The sequence below is a fragment of the Desmodus rotundus genome, chromosome 12 (genome assembly GCF_022682495.2).
Source record: "Desmodus rotundus isolate HL8 chromosome 12, HLdesRot8A.1, whole genome shotgun sequence".
In the NCBI taxonomy this organism is placed as follows: Eukaryota; Metazoa; Chordata; class Mammalia; order Chiroptera; family Phyllostomidae; genus Desmodus; species Desmodus rotundus.
In genome coordinates this window covers 42529076-42549446 of record NC_071398.1, presented here as the reverse complement: position 1 = coordinate 42549446, position 20371 = coordinate 42529076, and the positions used below count along the sequence as shown (strand labels likewise).

Genomic DNA, 20371 nt, shown 5'->3' with positions numbered 1-20371 from the left:
GCACGTACTTCCACATCTTAATGAATAAGCCTTATCTTTTCTCCACCTTTATTCATGGTCTTACAGGCAGTGCGTGATGGTTACCTTTAAAAACTAGTTCACAGCTCATGCACTACTGGATCGTGATGAATTTCAAGGCGGATGGTCGTTCCCCAGTGATTCCAGACTGGCATCTGGAAAATGTAACCATTGAGAATTTGTGTAGTCTTGGGGTGGGGGCGTGTGAATGCATTTTTGGTTGGAAAAGAGTTAGTTGTGCAGGGAGTGTAGATAAGAACTTTGGGGGGAATAGAACAGAAGTTTAAAACAAAGGGGGCATGTCATGTTGAATGTGGAAAGGGGTAGACTGTAGTGGACTTTGGGGAGGGTTCGCTAGCTTCTGCACCCCCTTCCCACAGTCAGAAAAACCCCTGTTGCCTCAAAGCCAGCTCCTCTCTGCTGAAGCCCACAAGGACATAGGTTCGCGCAACTGACCTTGGCAAATCCTGCTCTGCTCGGGAATCGGAAGCCAATGATATTAAAGGAGCAGGAGCTGGCAGACCGATTCCCGCCGTGGCGGCTGGCTGGGCCACATTGTCTTCCAAAGATGGCTGCGACAATCTCTCTCATCCTACCTGCTCTTCCAACACCTGATCTTGATACTCCTTCCACCAAGAAGTGGGGTCTTGGTAGCTTCTCGGCACTTTGGCTGGGGTCAGGCGTTGGGTGAGATAGATAACCGGCGTCCGGCTTTTTGAACCCCTCCCCCGCAGCGGGGCCAGGGCTGGAAGTCCAGTGACCAGGCTGTGGAGCCCCTGAGAGGAGTGAGCTTATATGGGGGACAGTATGCGTCTGCCGCCAGCAGTCCGCTGACCTGTGTGCAGCCGCCAGGACCGGCATCATCACGCCCTATCCCAGGGGATGTTAGTCGGATTCACTTCGCCTTTTGCCAGGGGCCGGGCCCAGGCTCACTGTTCGGTGACCCTCCAATGCTCAGTTTTCTGGTCGAAGGGCCGCAGCGCGGCTGCCCGTGTGAACGAGTGCACTCGGCCTGTCGCCGGCTCCCCGATTGGGAAGACTTTAATCCGGTTCCGTAGGGTAGCCCTGACCTCCCTCGCTCTGTGGGACCCCGACGGTCCAGAACAAAACAGGCCAATGAGGTCCTACCGGTCCAGGCCTTCCCTGATAGGGAAGGGGAAGGCGTTTTTTCAAGATCAGCGATTTTGTACTGGTGCGCCTGGTGCGCTGGGGAAGTTTGCAAAACATGCAGTATCTGACTGGTTTTGGTCAGGGGCACTGACTTCTTTTCCTTACGACTGTCAAATTAAAAAATGACAATGGCCAACACACACACACACATACACAAGAAGTGGGGTCCATGTCGTCCCCTCTTCTTCAATCTGAGCAGCTTTGTGACTCACACGTAACCAATAGAATGTGCCAGAACCCACACCACGGGACTCCCAAGGTAGAAAAGCCATGTGGCTTCTGCCTGGGTCACTGGAGTAGCGTCCATGACGCCTTCAGCCACCGCACAAGTGGTCACCCGGAGGCAGCCATGCTGTGGGGAAGCCCGGCTAACAAGCTCCAGTGCCCAAGGAGAGGTCTGAGACTGCGGAGGGACCCCGTCCAGCCCCCAGCTGGCCCGCCCCAAGCGCCACTTGATTGCACCCTGTGGCAGGCCCACCCAAACAGGCTCTTCCCCAAATCCTGGCCCGCAGCAGCCCTGAGAGACAATCACGATTGCCGCTGTTGGCCAATGAATCTCGGCCTGATTTGTTCTGGGCCACGGCTAGCAGACACCGCCTGATTCTGGGGCAGCAGAGGCAAGACGACAAGTGTCCAGTGGTCACTGGTGCATCCTCATCAGACCGGTTCGTGGCTGGGCGATGGCTGGAGGCCAGCTGCCAAGTCACTTTCCAGTCCTGCTTCTCCAATCACATCCCGGATTCGGTGAGTGATCCCAAGTCCTCTCACGCAATTTCCTTTCTGCCCCAGAGGTGGCTCCTGTTGCTTGAAACTAAACCTATGATGCACGCTTCCAGCTCCACTTGCGCTGGAATATGTTTTCCTCGTCTTTTCAGTCTCGGCTTAGATATCTCCTCCTCCTGGAAGCCCGCCCTGACCTCCCGGGCTGGGTCAGCTGCCCACTCTAGATCGCCACCATCAGGGGACAGGTCTGTCTCTCCCACTGGACTGTGAGCCTTGTGCTCAGCATTGTCCAGCCTGGGGCTGGGTACAGGGTAGTGGCTCAGGGACCGCGGACTGTTCTAAACTCAAGTGGAGGGAGGCTTCCCTCAGTGATGAGGTGACAGACACTTTCTCAGGTTGATTTGGACCGGAGGTCATTTTTACTCTTGGAAAAGGATCCCAGGGAAGAAACTAGAGAGAGATGAGAACAGATGTGGCAAGACTGCGGACATGACTCCCAAGGAAGTGTGGGGTCTCTTTGACTGTGGGGACTCAGAACTTGGATGTCTGGGTCTCGGGGCAGGGATTGTTTTGTTATGATGGGGAAAGGGGGTTGGCTGCCTGATTCTCTGAGAACTTGGGACTCTGGACTCCTGGGTCTGAGGGAGGAGGGGCTGGGTGCCTGGACTCCTGGATCCAGAGGAGCTGGGCCCCCCATTCTTGGCTCTCTGATCTCAAACCCCTGAGTGAATCAGGTGGGGCTCAGGGCGCAGGGCCTGCAAGTTCCTGGTGACAAGCTGCCCCCTAGTGGTGGCTGCATTCTTTCTCCACACCCAGGAGGCGTGGCAGTTTATTTCTGCTTCGAGACCCCCTTCCAGGCCCTGGGGCTCCCTTTAGCTGCGCATCTTGGTGCCCTGTGAGGTGGAAAGAGAGGTGGTTTAAGTAATATCACACTCAGGTGGGGTGGGGTGGGCAGGACCAAGGGACAGAACCCAGGCCGGGCTGGGGACTCACCTGGCCTCCAGCGATCATGAACTCCCCCCAGGGCAGCTGGGGGGGGTGTGACTTTCCCTTTAGGAGTTTCTGCAATGGGGAGAGTTTGGGGGGGTGCTGTCGATTTCCTAGGACCAGTGTTCCCCTTCCCCCACCACACCCTGTTCCCTCACACCCAGGAGTCCCAGACCCCAGCTGCCCTCTCCACTTACTCTGTGGCTCCCTCCCTGGCCTGCGGGCTGGAGGTGGCTTCCCATGGGACCAAGGCCACAGTCCTAATTTTTGGCAAAATAAGAGAGGCCCGAAGTTTGGGCACGGCCGGAGGTGCCTGGAGGAGAGGAGATTAAGCAATTTTACGGCTGAGCTGCAGCTGTGGTTCATTCCCCAACCAGGACAGGGGCAAGGCAGTGGTGGTGAGACGGTACGACAGGGTCTTGCTCCCAGCACATGCTGTTTCCCCCCCGCCAGCACCTCTGGCTTGAGTAGGAAGAAGTCTTAATTTGTCCATCCACACACCTACCCACCCATCCAACCATCCATCCATCCATCCATCCATCCATCCATCCATCCATCCATGCCTCTACTGCATTCATTCATTCCAAAACTATTTTCTGAGCATCGACAGTGTGTCAGTCAATGTTCTGGGCTCTGAAGAGGTAACCATGGCCCTGGCTGGTGTGGCTCAGTGGATTGAGCGCCGGCCTGTGAACCAAAGGTTTGCCGGTTCAATTCTCACTCAGGGCACACGCCTGGGCTGTGGGCCATGTTAGGCCCCCAGTAGGGGGTGTGCAAGAAGCAAGCACACTGATGTTTCTCTCCCTCTCTTTCTCCTTCCTTTCCAAATAAATAAAAAGAAAATATTTTTAGAAAAAGAGGCAGCCACAAACCAGACAGACTGTCTCCTCATAGAGCTGATGGTCTCCTGGGCAAGAGAATTACCATGAAGAATCAGTGCGTGAACAAGGAAATGTCTCCGAGGGATAGGAGTCCTTCAGAGAGCGGCATAGGCAGGGGGAGAGAGTGTGTGTGGGGAACGGACGCGAGGGCGGGCGACTGGGGAAGACCTCACAGAGGAGGGGACAGTGAGCAGGAGCCTGAGCGCCAGAAGGGTGTGGGGAGAGACCCCGCGCTGGGTGGTGGGCTTGCTGGCCTGAGAACAGCGAGGGAACGAATTGGGGGGTGGTGTAGAAGATCACTGGAGAGATGGGGAGGGTCAGATCCCCAGGTCTGAAGGGCCATGGAGAAGATGTTGGCCTTAATTCTTGGAGCCCTGGGTAGCTTCTGTGAGTTCAGGGTGGGGGCGGGGGACCTGACTCAGGTTACAGACACCTAATCTTGCTGACTCCATTAAAACTCGTGCAGCCCGAGCCGGGCCTGTCCCCATGTTGCACATACAGACACTGAAGAGAGGAGAGGTGCCCAGGGGTCAGCCAGGTGCCAGGGTTTTGCGGGATGATGGTGGCGCCCCCTAGAGGTGGGTCTCTCAGGTGTAGAATAGCTCTGCGAGGGAGGGCCATTTGCAGAGCAAGACCACAGTGACCCGGGGGGTTAACCCAGCCCTACTCACCCGGCGCCCCCAGCAGCCCCGCACGGCGGGAACAGGCATCACACCCATTTTCCAGACAAAGCCATCGAGGCCCACAGAAGGAGTGGAGGGAGGATGGGCTCTGGAATCTGCAGCCGGGGACCCCGGTTTCACCTGATCACCACTGAGCCCCAGTGTCCCCCTCTGTGTAAGAGGGGTCATAACAGCACCCACCTCACTGGGTTGTCATGACAAGGACATAGCTGCATGAGAAAGCAGCGGCAGGTACAGCTCAGGGAGCACACTCAGTAATATTGTGAGAACTCCGCACGGTGACGGGCGGTTACTGGACTCAGTGTGGTCACCGCGTTGTAAGCTGTGTAAGTGTCCAATCACTGTGTTGGACAGCTGGAACCAATACACTGCCTCATGTCCACTATACTTAAAAAAACGTGTTTTCTTTTTTTTAACAAAGCAGTGCCAGCCGTCTTTCAGGAAAAGTGATACGCACGTTAACTATCCTCATTATGGCCGTCACCTTGCTGGGAAACCACCGGGCTGCCTGACCTCAGTGCTCTGAAGGATGAAGCAGCGGGAGTTGCCTGGACTTCAAATCAGGCAGAGTTTGGGGTGACAAGGAGGGGGCAAGCCAGGCGGAGGGCACAGCCTGGGCAAAGGGGCGGCTGTGCAGCCTGCGGTGCCCCTCGGCCTGCCCATTCTGGCTGTGTCCCCCTCATTGTCCTCAGGGAGCCGCCTGAGTGCCTCCTAATGTTTCCATTTGCTTTTGGCTGCAGGTTGGGATCCGTTTTTAGCTTCCCTGGCTGGTGTCAGCGTGCCCTCCCCTCCCCCCTCTTCCTGCCCGCTCTCTTGTTTGCTGTGTTCGAATAATGTTCCCGGACTTCCTGAGTTGTTTGTTTGAAGGCAGCCCGTATTGATTGAGACTCGCGTGTCCTCAGTCTGCTATGCTAGCAGAGACCTGCCCCTCCCCAGCCTGCCGGGATCTCAGAAAATACTGGGGTGGGAGGTGAGGGATGGGGGGAGAAGAAGGCAAGGCTGGGGCTCCCCTAGAAAATAAGCAGATGATTTGAAGGCCCCTACCCCTGGCGTGTCCTCTCCTAGGCTGGGTGGGGTGGGGCAGCTGCGGTCACCTGTCTGAGCTTTTTGCCTCTGAAAAATGGGGAACATTCCCGACTGCATAGGGCTGTTGAGAAGACGCAGCGTAACTTATTCATTCATCATCTATTCATTGCACACCTACTACGCGTTAGGCACTCTTCTAGATTTTGGGGATATAATGAGAATAAGGCCAAGTCCTAACCTTCAGGAGGGGGACAAGCAGCTGGTGATTTCAGAAGAAAACAGACTGTTCTCTCCACCAGCTGGTGAAAAGCGCTATGGAAGGGCAGTGGGCAGGGCCTTGGAAGGACCGGGGTGCTATTTTCAATAAGAGGGGCACGGAATATCTCCATGAGGGAGGGTGAGAAAGTGAGCTGGGGTAAAGGAGATCCAGGCAGAGGGAACAACTTGTGCAAAGGCCCTGGGGCAGGACATGTCTGGGCTGCTGGAAGGAGAGCCAGCAAGCCAGTGATGGGGGACCAGTAAGGAAGAGCACAAGTGGGGAGGACTTAGAGGGCTGGGTGCCAGATGACGCAGCACCCTGTCAGTGGGCGCAGAGAATGAGTGGCTTGCCCGGCACCCCTGAACACCCAGCTGGACCAGGAACCCTGCTGTTGAACGAGACCCGAGCTGTCCCCCTCAGACCAGCGCCAGACTTACCACCTTCAGCTGGCCTTTACTTCTGGGATGCCCAGGGGGCAGATCCCGGTGAGGGGGCAGTGGGGGAGCTCAGGGGGTCCCATGGGGGAGACAGAGGGTGGGGAGAGAGCTGTGCACTGCCATTTTCTTCTTACCTACACGTCTTCCTGCCTGGCGTCCCAGCATCCAGGCACCGTTCCAGCCATTGGAGGAACGAAGGAGAGCGAGACCGAGTCCGAACCCTCAGCAGGGCTCAGACTAGAGACAGCCATGCCCCAGACCCTCAGGGAAGCAAAAGTCCAGGCCCCGAGAGCCCCCAAATCCTGTCACCAGCCCCCTCCTGTTTCAGACCCAGGAATTTTAGTTCTAGCTCCTGTCTGGCCCTGCTTACCTGCACCATCTCCCCCTCTTCATTTTCCTGGTTATTGCTCTTCCCTGGGCCCTCAGGAGTGGCTCTGGCGTCCGCTGGCTTCCCTTGGAATTGATGGATGCTCACGACCTCTTGGCCCTGGATCTCGCAGCGGCAGAAGGGGCAGGTCTGGCTGTCTGAGTGCTGGGGGCAGGGGAGGGAAGATTCAGGGTCTCCCAGTTCTTTTTAACACCCCAGGGACTCTGCGGGCCTTCCTCTGCAGCAGAGTGATGGGGGGGGGCAGACAGAGGGAGGCCAACGGAGAGGGGGAGAGGAGGAGAGAGATGCAGGACTAGAAGGGGGAATGAATGGGACCAGAGCCTGAGGCCTGGGGTGCGCACGAATGGGGAACCCGGTGGCGTCAGGGTGTGGACCCCAGTCAGCGATGGTGCTGCTATGGGGTGAGGAAGCCTGAGGCGCTTGACTAGGCAGCCCCCTCACACCCCACCTCCCCAACCGGGGCCGGCGCTGCAGCTGGACTGGCCCTGGTGGTTCTTATTATGGTTGCAGAATGCACATCAGCAGAAACCATCTGGGAGCTCGGAAGAACAAGATTTATGACTCAGGTCCGGGAGGGTACCTGGCATGCCCAAGGGCCACACAGGGAGGTCGCAGGTAGAGAGAGGTGGTGGCCAGGGGTCGGGGGGTGGTATATGGACCTGGGGCCTTTGCCTTTTTTTTTTTTTTTTTAAAGATTCAGTTATTTATTCATTCATTTTTTTTCTTTTTATTCTTTTCTCCTCACCCAAGGACATGCTTGTTGATTGGAGAGAGAGGGGAAGGGCAGAAGGGGGCAGAGAAAGAGAGAGAGACAGAGACAGAGAGACAGAGACAGAGAGAGAGGCAGAGGCACTGACAGGTTGCTCCAGGAGCAGAGCTGGCATCCGGGGCTCGAGACTTTTCAGTCCGCCAGATGACACGTCAACCCACTGAGTCACACTGGTTGGTGGCGACTCTGCCTTCCTTAGAGGCAGAGTAGGTAGTTTAGGGTTTTGTGGGTTCCCTTTTATTGGCGAATTTACAGCACAGGAGTGGGACTTAGGGTGCAGAAAAGGAAAAGCATGAGTCACCTAAGTAGATTACCCAGGGCTTTTTCCAAAGGGGAACTTCCTGGGCGGGGGCAGCCTGGTTCCTTATCTGCTCCGCTGGCCACTAGCTCTGCCGTACATCTGGTTATTTGCTTATTGGACATGGATATCTTTGAAATGCATGACTCAGCAATCGAAAGCTGAATGCCAGGCATTTACATTCCAGTTAAAAAGCTTGCCTCCTGCACCTACGCTGCAGAGAGGCCACAGCCCCCTTCCCCGAGGGGCCGGTCCTCAGGGCTTCAGGATGCAGACCCTCCCTGTGGCCCTGGGGAGGTTCCTACTACCGTCAGCTCCATTCTCCAGAGGCAGAGGTTAAGGCTCAGAGAGGTGAAGCTGCCAGCCCCAGATCGCCCAGCCAGGAAAGGAAGGAGCTCTACCCATGAATCCTGTGGGTGGGGAAGGAGAAGCAGAGGTGATGGACGCAGAGTGACACAGGGACAGACGCACAGACACGGACAGGCGGGCTCCTGGCCCTCACTCTTGAGTGACCCTGAACAAGCGTCTGCTCTCCCTGGGCCCGTTTTCCCACCTGATCCACGCGGCAAAGGGGAGATCCTTTAGGGGCTTTTCCCGTGGAGAGGGGAGAGGGGAGAGGGGAGGCCCACCTGCCAGGCAGCCAGGCAGCGGCTGCACAGCAGGTGCCCGCACGGCTTGATCTTCACGTCCTTGTTGCCCTCGGCGCAGATCTTACAGAGCTCGAACGTGGAGTCCATGGCCCAGTACAGCTGCAGCTGCTCCTGGAGGCGAGGAGATGGGGAGGCGGCAAGGGTGGCGGCATCAGCCCCGGGGATACAAACGGGGCCGCGGGGAGAAAGTCCCAAACCTCAGCGCCAGCCCCCAACCCTCCCCCGCAAGCTCCAGGCCATGTCCACTGCCTCCTGCACGTACCCCATGTTAGGGGATGTGATCTCCCAGGGTGGGCTGCTAGCAGGGTGGCTAGATTTAGCGATGAAAAATACAGGATGACCTGTTACATTTGCTTTTCACATATACGCAGAATGAAGTTTTAGGATGCCCCAAATGCTGTGTGATATACCTGCACCTAAAATGATTTGTCATTGTCTCTCTTCCCCCTCTGGGGTGTCTGGGAAGGCAGACTAAGGCTGTGAGTGCTCAGGCACATTAGCTGTTCTGATGATCTCAGAAGTGTCTGTTTCCTGCTTTAATCCCCACGAACACCCCTGGGGAGGCAGCAGGAGGAGCTGTGTTTTCCACAGAAGTAACAGAGGCTCCGAGAGGCCCAGTGAGGATGTACCTTAGGCCACGTGGCCATCACAACAGCACAAACCCCCCAAGGCCTCTGGGATTCCAGGGCCTGACTCCGTGGGAGAGGTTCCTGAGCCCAGGGTCGGGGTGGGAGCTGTAAGCAGGGCCCAGCGGCGGCGGCGGGGAGAAGGGTGCACTGGCCTGGGCTTCACCTCTGACACGTAGATGTACTGGTGGGGTTCCAGGTGGCAGAGTTCAGTCAGGTCCGGGTTGTGGTTCTTCCCATCTGGGTAGAGGTAGCTGGGGGAGGGAAGAGACAGCTAGCAAGGGTCCCTCCAGCCTGCCCCACCCCCAGGCTTCACAAGGACCCCAGTACCCCTGCCACGGGGCCCAGAGCTCCAAATCTCCTACTGGCCTGGGGTATTTTTCTTCCTCCCTAGGGCAGGGCCATGTCGCCGCAGATGCCCACGATGGGCACTCACAACCTCGGTGACTCTAGCTCTGGGGACATGGACCAGGAAGCTGATCAAAATCCAGGCCACCCAGGCCTCATCCTCCCAGAATGTCACCCGGCCTAGAATCTTCTGGCCTGAGCACACCAGCACCTCAGAGTCAGATTCCCGGAGTGAACAGACCCTAGTCTCAGACCAGCAGGGCTACAAGGACCCCCCAGACACCTAGGCTGCTTCTCGCTTCCTAGCTGGGGACAGAGGCCCAGTGTGGAAGCGGCGACTGCCCGAGGCCACACAGTGCGGCCCGAGATACACAGACCAGGACTGCGGGCAGGCCCGAGCCCCGGGCTCCAGGGCGCCCTTGGGGTCTCCCACCCATGCCATGACTGCATCTTCAAACTGACATCGGTGTCATAAGTCCCCTAAAGCTTGGCGGTGGCTCTGCCAGGCCTGGGCCCCAGTGTGGCTCTCCTACAAACACACTGTGCGACCTGTGCCGGGCAATGCTCCCTTTCTGGCCTCGGTTTTCCCTTCTGTAAAATGGACATAATTGCGTCAGGGCGAAGATGGGTGGTAAGGATTAAATAAAACAGTGCTCACGTGACAAGGGGGAACTGCCGTGACCGACGCAGACCCCAAAGGCTGCCGAGCAGTGGGGCAGAGCCAGCTGGTGTCCTTTCCCCCGTCTTGGGGTTTTGATGTTCCCGTCAGTGAAATGGTGGTGGTGATCGTGTGTGTGTGCACGTGTGCGCGTGTGTGCGTAGCAGGGGCTTGCACCAGATTGATGGTGTTCACACTTATTTTAACTCTGCAGCGCTCTTCTCCAGCGAGCTCTGACCTGGGGCTCAGGGCACTAGAGTGGGGAAGGGCCCATATTTCCAGCCTGGCTGTCTGGTTTCAAATCCCAGCTCGCCAGCTCAGTAGCTGTGTGACCTGGGCAAGCGGCTGTGTCTCTGTGCCTCAGTTTCTTCAGTTGTCAAACACAGTGATATAATAAGCCCTGGCTGGTATGGCTCAGTGGATTGAACCCTAGCCTATGAACCAAAGGGTTGCAGGTTCGATTCCCAGTCAGGTCACATGCCTGGGTTGCAGGCCAGGTCCCCAGTAGGGGGCGCACAAGAGGCAACCACACATTGATGTTTCTCTTCCTCTCTTTCTCCCTCCTTTTCCCTCTGTCTAAAATGGGTAAAATCTTTTAAAAATATATGGTGATATAATAATATATGTGTGTGTATATATATATATGTATGCGTATGCACACACAATAGATTTTTATTATTCATGGATTCCGTATTTGAAATTTGCCTACACGCTAAGATGTGTAACTCCCAAATCAATACCTGTGGCACTTTTGCGGTCGCTCACGAGCATGCACACAGCAGCAAAAAATTTTCGCCCAACAGCCTGCTCCCACGTGAGGCTGAGTGAGGCAGCCTGTGGCCACTGTGTCCCAGCCCTCACGCTGCAAACCAGGGTCCTTTCTGCTCATTGGTGCCACGTCTCTCTCATTTCTGTGCTTTTTTGTGTGCGACGTCGCTGTTTGAAATGCCTGCAGGCACAGTTTACAGTTGGCTGTGTGTTCAGTGTAAGGAATCAATGGTATATATTACATAAAGTGTCTTTATTTTATTTTTTAATCCTCACCTGAGGATAATCAGTGCTTTTTAGAGAGGAAGGGGAAGAGGGAAACATCGATGTGAGAGAGAAGCATTGGTCGGTTGCCTCCCGTAGGCGCCTGGATGGGATGTCACACGCCCGGACCGGGGATGGAACCCTCAAGCCAGGCATGTGCCCTGACTGAGAATCAAACCTACCACCTCTTTTTTTATTACTGGACACTGATCTAACCAACTGAGCCACACAGGGCTGCACAAGGTATCTTTAAACAGAAGCACACATAAAGGTTATTATGGAGTGACTGACTGGCAAAATGTAACCAGTCTCGCGGGAATGGCTCAGTATTCGCCAACTCAGTGTTCGATGCGACTGTGTAGAACAGAACTACCGTGAATCACGAGAATCAATTCGTGATTCGAGATACGAGAATATGTATCTCGTTGTGTCAGGCAGATCTGACTGCTAGGAAGGCTCTGATTAAGGGTCCGGAGTGGGACTTGGGAACCTCACCTGCCTTTTCCTTCCTTCCCTCCTGCCCAAGGCGGCTTCTGAAAGTGAGGCCCTTGGGCAGCCAAGTTACCGATGGAAAACCACCAGTCCAGTTGTCTGCCCCGTTCTCTTTCTGCTCTAACAGTCTGCGTTCCAAAACGGGATACGGTTTATATAGAAGCGAAAGCTCTGAGGGACATTTCAAGAAACGGAGCCACGTGGATGTTGTGCTCAACTCCCCACCCCCTTCTCCGTGGAGCTGCTGCTGGCCTGTATGGCAGCTTTGTGGGAACGAGAAAAGGCACCTGCTCCTCAAGACCCTCGCCTGCCACCTGCTGGAACACTGTAGTATTGCAAGTTTATGACGCCCGCTGAGGGAGGTGCAGCCCGACGACACCCCCCCCACCCCCACCATGAGGACTCACAAGCCTCCCTTTTGTCCTTCCAGGAGTGCCTGGAACAAGGGTTTGTTGTGAGGGATGGTCTGCACGATGCTGCCGTCTGAGGTTACATATCCGATGGCCCACTGCCCTAGGCGAGTGCAGCTGGGTCGGAAGATGTAGCTGCAGGAAGAAGCCAGTAGGATGGGAGGAGACAGAGGTCACCATTGTTTCTTCTGGGACCTCCCAGCCCCTCCCACTGTTGGGGATCCAGGTGCCTAAGTCCACCCCCTTATAACACAGCTCTCTGCTTTTTAGACAATGAGGCGTTATGTTCCTCTCTGCCCGACATACAGGGGATCAGCTGCTTGGCTCCCCTTCCTCCTTCACTAGGGTTTATACAAAGTTGATTCTGGACTGGCCAATCAGTGTATTTCAGGACCCCTGAGCATAGTGATGGGAGTCAGCCCTGGGGCTTTTTTGTTTTTCAATTAATTTTGTTTTCTTTTATTGATTCCAGTGAGAGGGGAGGGGAAGGAGAAAGAGAAGGAGAGAAACGTTGATGCAAGAGAAACAACCATCAGTTGCCTCTGGTATTCTCCCTGACTGGGGACTGAACCCACAACCCAGGCATGTGCCCTGGCTGGGAATCAAACCCATGACCTTTAGGTTTGTGGAGTGATGCCAAACCAACTAAGCCACACCAGCCAGGGCAGCCCTAGCTGGAAGTTCCACTGAGGTACTCCATTCCTACAGAGGTTGCTAAGCTGGCAGGGTATTCAGCTGGGGATTCTAGAATCCACGAGGAGAGATCATATCTGCGAACAAAGCTAACAGAGACGAAAGCAGAGATGGGATAAACAGGATCTGATTCTTAACAATAACACGCAAGCACCTGGGTATAGCTATGCCTGAAGTCTGAAAAGACAGCTGGTCCTTTCACTTATGGAAATTATTTCATCCCTTTTTTTCTTTCCCTTTAAACCAGTTTGCAGTGTAACCGGAAAAGTGCTAGTACACTTACTGTCCTGGGGGACCTGCACCCTAGCCTTGCAAAGACTCAAGAATCTGACTTCTTGGTGTTCCAGGCAGCTCAGCCCCTCAGTTCTTTTTCATTTTTTTAAAGATTTTATTTATTTATTTTTAGAGAGAGGGGAAGGGAGGGAGAAAGAGAGGGAGAGAAACATCAATGTGTGGTTGCCTCTCGCACTCCCCTAACTGGGGACCTAGCCCACAACCCACGCTTGTGCTCTGACTGGGAATCAAACCAGTGACCTTCTGGTTCACAGGCAGACACTCAATCCACTGAGCCACACCAGCCAGGGTTCAGTCCCTCAATTCTTAACCCTCTGGGAGGACCCAATGGCTCAAAGCTCCTGGCTTAAAATAATTTCAGGTGTCTGGTTCCCAGTCTCCTACCCCAGCAGGTGAGGGAATTCCTACTAAAAATATTTAATATCCCTGGCTGGGTGGCTCAGTTGGTTGGAGCGTTGTCCCCATACACCAAAAGGTTGTGGGTTCAATCCCTGGTCAGGGCGCATGCCTAGGTTTTGGGTTGGATCCCCGGTTGGGGCATGTACAGGAGGCAACTGATGGATGTTTCTCTTTCACATTGATGTTTCTCTCTCTGTCTCAAAATCAATAAGCATAACCTCAGGTGAGGATTAAATAAATAAATAAACCATGGAGGAACGACATATTTATAATAATTTTTAGCCCTGGCTGGTGTGGCTCAGTGGATTGAGCATGGGCCTGCGAACCAAAGGGTCACAGGTTCGATTCCCAGTCACATGCCTGGGTTGCGGGCAGGGTCCCCAGTAGGGGGTGCGTGAGAGGTAACCACACATTGATGTTTCTTTCCCTCTCTTTCTCCCTCCCTTCTTCTCTCTTAAAAAAAAAAAAATCTTAGACCAGGTCTAGGAGGTCTCAGGAGAAGAAGTGGGGTGGCAGGGGCACTCTGTGTCCTACCTCTGGGTTCTCCACTCTCTGGGACCCGAGTTACCCCAGCCCTTCAGTTCTTGCTCTCTCTGAAGGATGTCTGGGTTTCTACCACCCCAGGCCCAGAACCGAGCGCCCAGAACCCTTAGCAGCTGCCTCCTCGCGAGGCCCGCCCCGTACCTGCCTGGCTTGTCCCTGCATGCCTGCAGACGTGCTTGGACCTCGTCATACGTGAGGAAGGCCATGTAGCCCGGGTGGTTGACTGCCAGAAACTGCCAGTTCTTGAGGAGTGTTGGCCAGGGCTGGAGAGGGTGATGCTTGGGTCACAGAGGGGCTGACGGAGCAACGCCCCTTCCCAGTGCTTCCCAGGGTCCAAGAACCCAGCTCACACTGCAGTGGGCCTCAGGAATCTCTCTCTTACACAAAAGACTCCAGACCCTTACTCCCCAGGACCCAGGAGTCAGGCCCCCAGCTTCTTCTCCCACAGAACCCAAGTCTGAACTCCCATCCTTGACCTTCCCTGACCTGGAAGAGCCTGGTGAAGATGTCAAATTCGAAGACGGACACGTGGCCACTGAAGGTGAGGTCAATGGTGGAACGCAATGCGAAGGTTGTGGGGCCTGATTCCATGGGGTGGCAGGTGCGCAGGAGGGATTCAAACTCAGCCCAGGGCAGCACACACCTGGGTGGATGGGGGGTAGGGGGTGCAGGTCAGGTCTCTGGGAGCCTAGGATAGAGGACCTCTAGCAAGGAGACATCTGGGGGCCAGGATTCCTGGTTCTGAGGGAGGAGGGGGCTGAGGGGCTGGGGACCAGGACTCCTGGGTCCCTGGACAGGGGCAGGATAAGGCTCCAGGGGCCCCAGGAGCAGGTGCTCACTCACCGGGCTCCACAGTGCTGCCTCCAGAAGGTGTGGGCTGCGGTGTTGGTGAGCTGGTACGTGTGCCCACAGTACTTTCCCCTGGGGAAGAGTGCGCTCAGCTCCGCATACATGTGGCTGAAGATAAGGGCCAGCTTGGCCAGCTGTCGCCTGTGAGGATGAGCTCTGAGCACTTGGCTCCCACTGACACCTCCACCCCCTGCAGGGAACACCCGCAGGCCCCAGGCTCCCTGATGCAGCGATGCAGGGGGAAGCCAATTTCAACACTGCCCTCTGCAGGCCTGACGCCTCTCGCGTGAGAGCCTCAGTTTCTTCGTCTGTGAAGGAAAGGAGGTGCAGCCCAGTATCCTCTCCTCCAGCACGCAGGCCCAGGCTCTGCCTGAAGCTCACAGGGCCAGAGGAGACGCCTTGCCTAGCTGGTCATGGGGACTGCTAGCGCCCAGAGTACTTAGGGCGGTCTGCGTGCCGGCTGGCTGGGAGCCCTCCTCCGGGTTTGGGCGGCACTGCTGGCTGCGGCCCTGCTTTCTCCTGCCGGCCGCCTCCCTGGGGTCCAAGATCAGGACGTGGGCAGCAGCAGAGGGTAGCCCTTATACTTAGCAGTGTGATTCTGGGCAGGTTCCTTTATTTTCCCCCAAGCCTCAGTTTCCCCAACTGTGAAATGGGCATAAGTACAGCTCCTGCCTCACCGGGATGGGAGTGGTGAGGATTCTTACAGGCACATAAAATGCCTAGCACACCTAGCGTACAGTCGCCGCTCAGTGCATATTAATTATTATTAGTCCTTCTTTTAAAAAAATTCATTCATTAAAAAATCCTCACCTGAGGATATGTTTATTGATTTTAGAGAGAGAGAGTGAGAGAGAAACATCGATGTGAAAAAGGAACATCAGGTGCCGGGGAATTGAATACAAAACCTAAGTATGTGCCTAGACTCCCGGGTCCAAGGGAGGAGGGGCTGAGGGCGTGGACTCCCGGGTCGGAGGGAGGACGGGCTGGGGGCGTGGACTCCCGGGTCCGAGGGAGGAGGGGCTGGGGGCCTGGACTCCCGGGTCTGAGGGATAAGGGCGGGAGCCTGATCTGGGCCTTCCTGGTGACCCCGCCTTTATTCGGGGGGCCAAGGGCTTCCACTCACCTGAGTATGGAGCCCTCCCGGAAGAGCTCGTCGTTGGCACTCTTTTGGCCCCGGGGTGGCAAGAGTGCCGCCACCTGTCTGCTCTTGGCCTCCAGGTTGGCGAGGCAGACGATGAGAAAGTCCCCGGCACCCCCAGGACCCTCGTGGCCGCCTTCACCGGGCGCCCGCCGAGCGTGGGCCACCTCTCGAAGTAGCTTCGCGGTGCTGGGCAGCAGGTCCCTTAGCGAGGGGGGACTCGAGGTGAGCCGGGGGTCCCCGCATTGCTCCTGCAGGCGCTGCAGCAGCTTCACCGCCCGGCCAAGAGCGCTGGGCTCTCCACTCTGCCTCCCGCGTGGGACCGCCGCCGCAGCCATGGGCCCCTCGGGTGCCTGACGAAGGACGGGTGCGGCGGTGAAAGGCGCGGCCCCGCTCAGTAAGGTTGGGGCGGGACTCGGTGCCAGAGGTGAGGGCGGGCCATGGAGCACCCGGGAGCAGGCAGCAAGTAAGTGCCTGTCTCTCCAAAGGGGGCGGGGCCTGGGGCCCAGGTACCTGGGTCCCCTAGAGATAGGGTTCGAAAGTCTGATCCCCAAAGGACAGCCGGATAGGCAGGCTTCGGTGGGTGGAGGTAGGAGGTGATTCCTGGGTGGGAGGGAATTGCAAGTAAGATGCCCGGGCCCCGTACGGGAGGGGCTGAGGGCTGGTCGAAGGGAGGAATGGCTCGGGGGAGACCTAGGACTTTTGCTGAGGGCGGGGGTAGGGCTGGTCCTCTGCGGACCCTGCAGGGAGGTGGGGCCTGGACGTAGCACTGCTGAGTCCTCGTGAGGGTGTGGATCTCTGGTCGTGGCATGGGATTAAAGGTCAGAGAGCTGAACTTTCTAGGAGGAAAGGTCAGGGATAGTGCGATCCCTTTGTGTCGGAGAAGGAAGACACAGCGCGACCAGACCCCTGAGTCCCTTAGGAGCAGGTTTTAGGTGGAGGATGTCTGAGGGAGCAAGAGTCTGGAGACTTAATTCCTGGACCTGCGAGAAATCAGGCTGGAGGGGCGTGGTTTTCTCAAGAACCTGCGCTCCCCGTAGCAGGTGCCCGGCCCCTGCTGAGCGCCGGACGGCCACCGGGGGCGCTGTGGGCCCGGCCGTCCCTCCGCCCCACAGCACCAGGCCACGCCCCTGAGCGCGCAAGACCAGTCTCAACGCAGATGCGTACACAGTCACCTGGAGACTTTCTAATCCGAGAATAATAGTTTAGGATGAGAGCTGAGCCTCCCACCGCACCCCACTTCCCTCCTTAGCCCCCGCCCCCATCTCTTAGAACCTGAGAGTCATTCACTTGTGGAATCTTCCACGTTGCACCTCAGACTAGACGGAGCCCGGGTCTTTGTACCAGCGCGGGTTGGGGCGGGGGGGGAGGTGTGGGACGCGGCGCGGAGAGCGGCCTCTTGCGCGGCTGTCCTCTCTGAGTCGGCCTGTTTCCTCCTCCAGAAAATAGGATGAAAACGCACTGGCCTGGAGAAAATTCAAACTTTGGACTGCGTCAAGTATTGACGAAGAGCTGACGGAGGTGTAAATGGACAATTATATGGAAGGGCCATTCGGCAGGATTCATCATACCTTTGACCAGGGAAGTCCATGGCCCTCTGCACCCTTCAGAGCTGTGGCTTGCAAACGCTTTTGCTCACATCAGAACGTTTTACACCTGGAACAGTTCCCCAGGGTAACACTTATCCCGTCTGTGTCCATGTGCTCTAGTGTCTTCTATTTAATTCCATTCTATTAAAGGAAAAATTGTTTGCAACCCACTAAATTGATTTGACAACCCACTAATGGATCTTGTTGGGCAGGTTGAAAACTATTGACCTAAAACACTCCGAGAGACACATTCCAAGATGTTAGCTGCAGCCTTGTGGGAAATGGAGAAAACTGGAAACAAGGTAGGTGTCCATCACCAGGAGGAGGGATGAATAAGTTGCGGCACACTCTCACCAAGGACTCCCACGCAGCGCTCGGAAAGAATGGACTGGACACACATACCGATAGCGTGAATCATAAACACAGAGTGATGAGTGTAGTGGTTGAGTAATGCCTACCCCACCCCTGTCTCTATCCTCTGGAACCCGTGAACGTGACCTTTTTTTGAAAGAGTGTTTGCAGGTGTAACCAAGTTCAGATGAGGTCATACTGAATAAGGGTGGGCCCTAAATCCAGCATGACGGGAAATTTGGACACAGACACAGGTACACTCACAGGGAGAAAGCCTTGTGACGTTGAAGGCAGAGACCGGAGTGATGCATTTATAGGTCAAGGAACGCCGAGGATTGCCGGCAAGCTCCAGAAGCTAAAAAGAGGCAAGGAAGGGTCCTGCCCTAGAGCCTTCAGAGGAAGCCTAGCTTTGCCCACACCTGATGTTGGGTTCCTAGTCTTCAGGAGTGTGAGAGCACAAATTTCTGTTGTTTAAGTCACTCGGTTTCTGGTCCTTGGTTTCAGCAACCCTAGGAAACTGATACAATGAATTTAAAAAAGCAAGTGCAGTCCTGGCCAGGTGGTTCAGTTGGTTAAAGCGTTGTCCTGTAACTGAAAAGTTGCAGGTTCGATTCCCGGTTAGGGCACATACCTAGGTTGTGGGTTCCATCCCCGGTTCGGGAGCATATGGGAAGCAACCAATTGATGCTTCTCTCGCATTGATGTTTCTCTCTTCTCCCTTCCTCGCTAAAAACAATGAAAAAAAAAAAAGTCCTCAGGTGAGGATAAAAAAATCCTCAAGTGAGGATTAAAAAAAAAAAGCAAGTGAGAAGAATTAACACAGCACTGTCATTTATACCAAGTTTGAAAACCTGCAAAACTAATGCTCTATATTATTTGGGGATACTTATGTATATGCTAATTGTATGAAAATGTGTGTGGTAATGCTGAACATTAAATGCAGGACATGGAGAAGGAAAAGGATGGACTCTGAGAAGGATGCACTGAGACTTCAACAATATCATTAATGCTTTAATTTAAAGAATCTGGATCAAATATGGCAAAATGCTTGAGTTTATATGGTTGCATAGTGGACACAAAAGAAGTGGATGATAGGCCCCAACTGGTGCGGCTAAATGGATTGAGTGCTGGCCTGTGAACCAAAGGGTCTCTGGTTTGATTCCCAGTCAGGTCACATGCCTGCCAGGCCAGGTCTCCAGTAGGGGGCGCACAAGAGGCAACACACACATTGATGTTTCTCTCCCTCTCCCTCCCTTCCCCTCTCTCTAAAAGTAAAATCTTAAAAAAAAAAAAAGAAGAGAAGTGGATGATGGGAAAAGATACTCGGCATCATTATCAGTTAGGGAAATGCAAATCCAATGAGATCCCACTTCACACCCACTAGGATGGCTATGACAGGCAATAATAAGCACTGGAGAGGCTGTGGAGAAGCTAAAACCCTAATACACCACTGGTGGGAATGTAAAATGGTGCAGCTGCTTTGGAAAATAGCCTGGCAGTTGCTCAAAACGTTAAACATAGAGTTATTATATGACCCGGCCATTCCATGCCTATGTGTGTATATCCTAGAGAATAGAAAACATATATCCACAAAAAGATTTGTGAAAACACTTAAATGGTCATCGCCTGATAGATGGACAAGCAGTATACCCATGCAATGGAATGTTACTCATCCATGAAAGGAATGAATACTGACAACATTCCACGATGCGAATGAACCTCAAAAACATTATGCTAAGTAAAGAAGCCCATCACAAATGGCCACGTGTTGTATGACTCAATTTCTTTATTTAATTTTAAAATGTGTATTTATTGATTTTATTTATTTAAAAGAATTTATTTATATATTTTAAGAGAGAGGGGCAGGGAAGGAGACAGAGAGGAGGAGAAACACTATTGTGTGAGAGTAAAACATTTGCCTCTCACACGCCCCCAACCGGGGACCTGGCCCGCAAGCCAGGCATGTGTCCTTACTGGGAATCGAACAGGCAACCTCTCGGTTCACAGGCCAGTGCTCGATCCATTGAGCCACGCTAGGCAGGGCTATTTATTGATTTTAGAGAGAGAAGAAGGAGGAGAGAGAGAAACAATTTTTTAAAATTTATTGACTTTAGAGAGAAAGAGGGAGAGAGAGATATTGACTTGTTCCACTTATTTAAGCATTCATTGGTTGATTTTTGTATGTGTCCTGGCTGGATATCGAACCCACAACTTTGACATATCAGGACAACACTCTAATCAACTGAGCTATCCGGCCAGGGCTGTATGATTTATGTAAAATGTATACTTTCTGTACAGAGACAGAAAGTGTATTAGGGGTTGCCTAAGGCTGAATGGGGCTGGAGTGAAGAAATGTTTTAAAACTGAATTTAGTGATGATCAAACAACTCTGTGATCTTACTAAAACTCCTGAACTGTGCACTTCAAGTAGTTAGATTGCGGGGTATATGCATTGTCTCCATAAAGCTGTTTAAAAAAAAGGGTGGGCGAGACCCCAGGGTAGCCGCAAGAGGGCGCTCTAAGCACAGGCTTACCTCCTCCCTGGGGAACGGAGTTTCTCAGACCCGGCCCCAGACTCTGGCCACACCTCCGAGAATCTGGCCACGCCCCAAGGTTCTGACCACACCGCAGGATAGGGCCTGTCTCTCATTCCAACCACG

The 20371-nt window shown here is 54.5% G+C and overlaps 1 protein-coding gene across 3 annotated transcripts; it reads right to left on the bottom strand.

The window, feature by feature from the left end:
* Positions 1–1338: 1338 nt before the first annotated feature.
* Positions 1339–16218, bottom strand: CBLC (Cbl proto-oncogene C). Of its 3 annotated transcripts, none has more exons than XM_045202881.3 (11): positions 15757–16218; positions 14628–14705; positions 14271–14427; positions 13926–14047; positions 11853–11990; positions 9082–9169; positions 8269–8400; positions 6555–6716; positions 3096–3211; positions 2905–2973; positions 1339–2804 (listed from the first exon to the last, which is right to left on the bottom strand). In XM_045202881.3, exons 1-10 carry the CDS (start codon positions 16107–16109, stop codon positions 2964–2966), a joined length of 1356 nt encoding a protein of 451 aa, XP_045058816.2. In that variant the 5' UTR covers positions 16110–16218; the 3' UTR covers positions 1339–2804; positions 2905–2963. The 3 variants fall into 3 exon arrangements, with proteins under 3 accessions (XP_045058816.2, XP_024425283.2, XP_045058817.2); XM_024569515.4 differs by having other exon boundaries at positions 14628–14774; positions 15757–16197; XM_045202882.3 differs by lacking the exon at positions 11853–11990 and having other exon boundaries at positions 14628–14774; positions 15757–16200.
* Positions 16219–20371: the final 4153 nt, after the last annotated feature.

What these genes read in the sequence shown, in the direction of transcription:
- CBLC (XM_024569515.4), bottom strand. Translation starts at nt 16,109, where the DNA reads ATGGCTGCGGCGGCGGTCCCACGCGGGAGGCAGAGTGGAGAGCCCAGC. An exon ending in TCTTCACCAGGCTCTTCCAG is followed by an intron (nt 14,048 to 14,270) that starts GTCAGGGAAGGT and finishes CACCCTCTCCAG; the next exon opens with CCCTGGCCAACACTCCTCAA. An exon ending in GAAGGACAAAAGGGAGGCTT is followed by an intron (nt 9,170 to 11,852) that starts GTGAGTCCTCAT and finishes TCCCTCCCCCAG; the next exon opens with CTACCTCTACCCAGATGGGA.